The 6086-nt window shown below is 50.1% G+C and overlaps 1 protein-coding gene across 1 annotated transcript in view; it reads left to right on the top strand.

The window, feature by feature from the left end:
- Positions 1-2894: 2894 nt before the first annotated feature.
- Positions 2895-6086, top strand: part of LOC306918138 (sodium-dependent serotonin transporter-like) — a gene marked incomplete at both ends in the record, with an annotated part of 52903 nt that continues 49711 nt past the window's right edge. Inside the window, 2 exons of the mRNA XM_079531019.1 lie at positions 2895-3091; positions 3813-4042. Coding sequence (XP_079387145.1) covers positions 2895-3091; positions 3813-4042 — 427 coding nt within the window. The remainder of the gene's footprint in view (positions 3092-3812; positions 4043-6086) is intronic.

Below are 6086 nucleotides of genomic sequence, written 5' to 3'. Positions count from 1 at the left end.
CTCAGAGGTCAGGTAGGTTGCTCTGCTCAGAGGTCAGAGGTAGGTCAGTCAGAGGTAGGTTGCTCTGCTCAGAGGTCAGAGGTAGGTCAGTCAGAGGTAGGTTGCTCTGCTCAGAGGTCAGAGGTAGGTCAGTCAGAGGTAGGTTGCGCGCTCTGCTCAGAGGTCAGAGGTAGGTTGCGCGCTCTGCTCAGAGGTAGGTCAGTCAGAGGTAGGTTGCGCGGTCTGCTCAGAGGTCAGAGGTAGGTCAGTCAGAGGTAGGTTGCTCTGCTCAGAGGTCAGAGGTAGGTCAGTCAGAGGTAGGTCAGTCAGAGGTCAGAGGTCAGAGGTCAGAGGTAGGTCAGTCAGAGGTAGGTTTCTCTGCTCAGAGGTCAGAGGTCAGAGGTCAGAGGTAGGTCAGTCAGAGGTAGGTTGCTCTGCTCAGAGGTCCGAGGTAGGTCAGTCAGAGGTAGGCTGCTCTGCTCAGAGGTCAGAGGTCAGAGGTCAGAGGTAGGTCAGTCAGAGGTAGGTCAGTCAGAGGTAGGTTGCTCTGCTCAGAGGTCAGAGGTCAGAGGTAGGTTGCGCGGTCTGCTCAGAGGTCAGGTAGGTTGCTCTGCTCAGAGGTCAGAGGTAGGTCAGTCAGAGGTAGGTTGCTCTGCTCAGAGGTCAGAGGTAGGTCAGTCAGAGGTAGGTTGCTCTGCTCAGAGGTCAGAGGTAGGTCAGTCAGAGGTAGGTTGCTCTGCTCAGAGGTCAGAGGTAGGTCAGTCAGAGGTAGGTTGCTCTGCTCAGAGGTCAGAGGTAGGTCAGTCAGAGGTAGGTTGCTCTGCTCAGAGGTCAGAGGTAGGTCAGTCAGAGGTAGGTTGCTCTGCTCAGAGGTCCGAGGTAGGTCAGTCAGAGGTAGGCTGCTCTGCTCAGAGGTCAGAGGTCAGAGGTCAGAGGTAGGTCAGTCAGAGGTAGGTCAGTCAGAGGTAGGTTGCTCTGCTCAGAGGTCAGAGGTCAGAGGTAGGTTGCTCTGCTCGCGCAAATAAGCGCAAGTTGGCACACACACACATTTTTTCCAGTGCATACGCCAGGCCTTGTTGACGCCAGGCCTTGTTGACGCCAGGCCTTGTTGACGCCAGGCCTTGTTGACGCCAGGACTTGTTGACGCCAGGCCTTGTTGACGCCAGGCCTTGTTGACGCCAGGCCTTGTTGACGCCAGGCCTTGTTGACGCCAGGACTTGTTGACGCCAGGCCTTGTTGACGCCAGGCCTTGTTGACGCCAGGCCTTGTTGACGCCAGGCCTTGTTGACGCCAGGCCTTGTTGACGCCAGGCCTTGTTGACGGATTTGGAAGAGATTTTGGAAGGTTCTGGGAAAAAAAAGGAACCAGTATTTAATGTGTTAAAATCAATGACATTTACATTGGAAGTGTGTCTAAGTGGGAGAGGGCGGGGCTTAGCTAAAGGTGAGTTGTGGGTAGTTTGTCTAAGTGGGAGAGGGCGGGGCTTAGCTAAAGGTGAGTTGTGGGTAGTGTGTCTAAGTGGGAGAGGGCGGGGCTTAGCTAAAGGTGAGTTGTGGGTAGTGTCTCTAAGTGGGAGAGGGCGGGGCTTAGCTAAAGGTGAGTTGTGGGTAGTGTCTCTAAGTGGGAGAGGGCGGGGCTTAGCTAAAGGTGAGTTGTGGGTAGTGTCTCTAAGTGGGAGAGGGCGGGGCTTAGCTAAAGGTGAGTTGTGGGTAGTGTGTCTAAGTGGGAGAGAGCGGGGCTTAGCTAAAGGTGAGTTGTGTCTAGTGTGCCACCTCGTAGCACGCCGTCATGAATCAGGTGTGTCTGGGTTGTCTTTACAGGTTCAGCTCCAACAGTCGTCCCGTCATCGTCACCGTCCCCCCCCTCCCCTCCCCCACGCCCCCCCGAGGACGACCAGGCTGTGGAGGACATCCAAGAGACGCCGCCATCGCCCGCCGCCTCCTCCAGAACCTCCGCATCCCGACCGCGACACAACGCGCCCGCCGCCTCCTCCAGAACCTCCGCATCCCGACCGCGACGCAACGCGACCAACTATGATCACCTTTCTCTCTTCCAGCATGTTCCATCCCATCCTGTGACCAGACATCCTGTCCTCCCTAAGAGTGTTTCCTGTTCCTGTGTGGGCGTAGCGTCACCGCCCCCTACTCCCCCTAATCCGCCCCCCTTCGCCCCCCTCCTTCCTTCCCAACTCATTGTGGTTATTCAGCTTTCAACGAATCGCAGGCTTAAAAAAAAGGTGTTATTTCAATAATACATAAAAAACCACTTAATTATTCTTTTTGCTGATCACAATAAAAGAAAACCTTCAACGTGAGATCAATCAATGATTCCTAAAACCACAGGGTAGCTCCTTTTACCCCGACAAGACACAGGGTAGCTCCTTTTACCCCGACAAGACACAGGGTAGCTCCTTCCACACTCCTTTTACCCCGACAAGACACAGGGTAGCTCCTTTTACCCCGACAAGACACAGCGTAGCTCCTTTTACCCCGACCACACCACCCTGCAAGACACAGCCACAGCTATCCATCCATCCATCTTCAACCGCTTATCCGTAGTCGGGTCGCGAGGGCAACAGCCGCAGCCGATGCAGGATATCAAAGAACACCTTTAAAAAAATATATATATATATATATTTACTATGGTTTAACACCACGCACATTTATCAACGTTTAATCGTTAAAAAAAAGGTAAATCGGTAAAATCACATTTCCATCTTCCAACTTGCTCTCATGCACCCCTTGTTGTAATACCTCCCACGTACCCCTAGGGGTCCCCTTGTTGTAATACCTCCCACGTACCCCTAGGGGTCCCCGTCTTGTTGTAATACCTCCCACGTACCCCTAGGGGTCCCCGTCGTACGTTGGTCTAACTAAGCAACGAACAGCGAACCGGACATGGAGAAAAAAGACCCGATGGCGGCGATGATGATGATGGAGGAGGCGGAGTCAGAGAGACTGAAGGAGGAGTTGGGGGAGGAGTTAGGAAGAGGAGAGGCGGAGTCAGGGGAGGAGAGAATGCTACGGCAGGAGAACGGCACACTGCTGATGGATAAAGGAGTCAACAGCACTCCCTCTGGACAGCAGGTGTCCAACGGCCTCCCCGCATCCAGGTTAGTAGCGTTTTCCTCTTTTTCACTTTGTGTTTGTTCCGGCACCCCAGAGCTCCTATTTTGAAGGACTTCCGGCACTGATTGTGTTAACTGTAGGCTTAACTAACTTTAACTTAACTCAAAGATATTGTATATTATACAACAGGTCGTTTCGAGGAAGCAATCTGATTGGTTGAAACAGCCTTCTAGCCGTGGTTCAAACGAGCACCACTCCACAGTCCACACCTAATCAAAACAAATAATTCAGCTGCTCTGTTCTCCCATAGCGCAGCAGACTCGGTGGCTAGGCTAGCTAGTTTCTATGGACATTTGTGGTCGTAGTGACTACATCTGTCATTTAAAAAAATATGTTTTTTTCAGCGATTTTCTTAGTTTTAAGGGTAACTGTTGTATAATTGCAATATTACACTCGAGGGTGTGGTTTAACGTGATTATTGCGGAACTCGACTACGTCTCGTTCCTGACCGCATCACTGTCGTGGCAATAATCACGTTAAACCACACCCTCTCGTGTAATATTGCTTAACCCATTCTGGGCAGGAACCCCTTTTGGTGTTAGCATTATGTTATACTTTAGCTATTGAAAAATAGCAGATCTACAAGCTCATAGCGCGCCACCGAGTGGCGCGCTATGAGCATGTAGATCTGCTATTTTTGAAAAATCGAAGAACGACTGACATAGAAACGTAGCTTTTTCAGAAAACTGTCCCCCCCCCCCCCAGCCCTCAGGATGGACCAATGGGGACCACCAGCGGGGGCTCGTCGTCGTCCTGCACCGGGACCTCCATGCCACTAGGGGGCCTCAGGACGCTGGTGGTGCAGCAGACCAGCCTGGAGGTGCCCAGGGAGACCTGGAGCAAGAAGATGGACTTCCTTCTGTCTGTTATTGGCTACGCCGTGGACCTGGGCAACGTGTGGCGCTTCCCCTACATCTGCTACCAGAACGGAGGAGGTGAGGCTGCTGCCCCCTAGTGGTGGGCTGGGGTACTGTGCTCCGGCTCCGCCTACAGGAACTACGTAAGCTGTGACCATGAGACCCGTTTCTGAATTCGTCTAGTGTCCAAAACCCTTTTCATATCAAGGTCTATTATTATCTCCACCATGAAGGCATGTTTTATTATCTCCACCATGAAGGCATGGGGAGAGAGTATGTTTTATTGTCTCCACCATGAAGGCATGGGGAGAGAGTATGTTTTATTGTCTCCACCATGAAGGCATGGGGAGAGAGGATGTTTTATTGTCTCCACCATGAAGGCATGGGGAGAGAGTATGTTTTATTGTCTCCACCATGAAGGCATGGGGAGAGAGTATGTTTTATTGTCTCCACCATGAAGGCATGGGGAGAGAGTATGTTTTATTGTCTCCACCATGAAGGCATGGGGAGAGAGGATGTTTTATTGTCTCCACCATGAAGGCATGGGGAGAGAGTATGTTTTATTGTCTCCACCATGAAGGCATGGGGAGAGAGTATGTTTTATTATCTCCACCATGAAGGCATGGGGAGAGAGTATGTTTTATTATCTCCACCATGAAGGCCGAAGGCATGGGGAGAGAGTATGTTTTATTGTCTCCACCATGAAGGCATGGGGAGAGAGTATGTTTTATTGTCTCCACCATGAAGGCATGGGGAGAGAGTATGTTTTATTATCTCCACCATGAAGGCATGGGGAGAGAGTATGTTTTATTATCTCCACCATGAAGGCATGGGGAGAGAGGATGTTTTATTATCTCCACCATGAAGGCATGGGGAGAGAGTATGTTTTATTATCTCCACCATGAAGGCATGGGGAGAGAGTATGTTTTATTATCTCCACCATGAAGGCATGGGGAGAGAGTATGTTTTATTATCTCCACCATGAAGGCATGGGGAGAGAGGATGTTTTATTATCTCCACCATGAAGGCATGGGGAGAGAGTATGTTTTATTATCTCCACCATGAAGGCATGGGGAGAGAGTATGTTTTATTATCTCCACCATGAAGGCATGGGGAGAGAGTATGTTTTATTATCTCCACCATGAAGGCATGGGGAGAGAGTATGTTTTATTATCTCCACCATGAAGGCATGGGGAGAGAGTATGTTTTATTATCTCCACCATGAAGGCCGAAGGCATGGGGAGAGAGTATGTTTTATTGTCTCCACCATGAAGGCATGGGGAGAGAGTATGTTTTATTATCTCCACCATGAAGGCATGGGGAGAGAGGATGTTTTATTATCTCCACCATGAAGGCATGGGGAGAGAGTATGTTTTATTATCTCCACCATGAAGGCATGGGGAGAGAGGATGTTTTATTGTCTCCACCAGGCTGAAGGCATGGGGAGAGAGTATGTTTTATTGTCTCCACCAGCATGAAGGCATGGGGAGAGAGTATGTTTTATTGTCTCCACCATGAAGGCATGGGGAGAGAGTATGTTTTATTGTCTCCACCATGAAGGCATGGGGAGAGAGTATGTTTTATTGTCTCCACCATGAAGGCATGGGGAGAGAGTATGTTTTATTGTCTCCACCATGAAGGCATGGGGAGAGAGTATGTTTTATTGTCTCCACCATGAAGGCATGGGGAGAGAGTATGTTTTATTGTCTCCACCAGGCTGAAGGCATGGGGAGAGAGTATGTTTTATTGTCTCCACCATGAAGGCATGGGGAGAGAGTATGTTTTATTGTCTCCACCATGAAGGCATGGGGAGAGAGTATGTTTAGTTGTCTCCACCATGAAGGCATGGGGAGAGAGTATGTTTTATTGTCTCCACCATGAAGGCATGGGGAGAGAGTATGTTTAGTTGTCTCCACCATGAAGGCATGGGGAGAGAGTATGTTTTATTGTCTCCACCATGAAGGCATGGGGAGAGAGTATGTTTTATTGTCTCCACCATGAAGGCATGGGGAGAGAGTATGTTTTATTGTCTCCACCATGAAGGCATGGGGAGAGAGTATGTTTTATTGTCTCCACCATGAAGGCATGGGGAGAGAGTATGTTTTATTGTCTCCACCATGAA

The sequence above is a fragment of the Electrona antarctica genome (assembly GCF_951216825.1).
Source record: "Electrona antarctica genome assembly, contig: scaffold_633, whole genome shotgun sequence".
Lineage (NCBI taxonomy): Eukaryota > Metazoa > Chordata > Actinopteri > Myctophiformes > Myctophidae > Electrona > Electrona antarctica.
The sequence above is the reverse complement of the archived record's forward strand: the minus strand, read 5'-3'. Positions and strand labels throughout refer to the sequence as shown.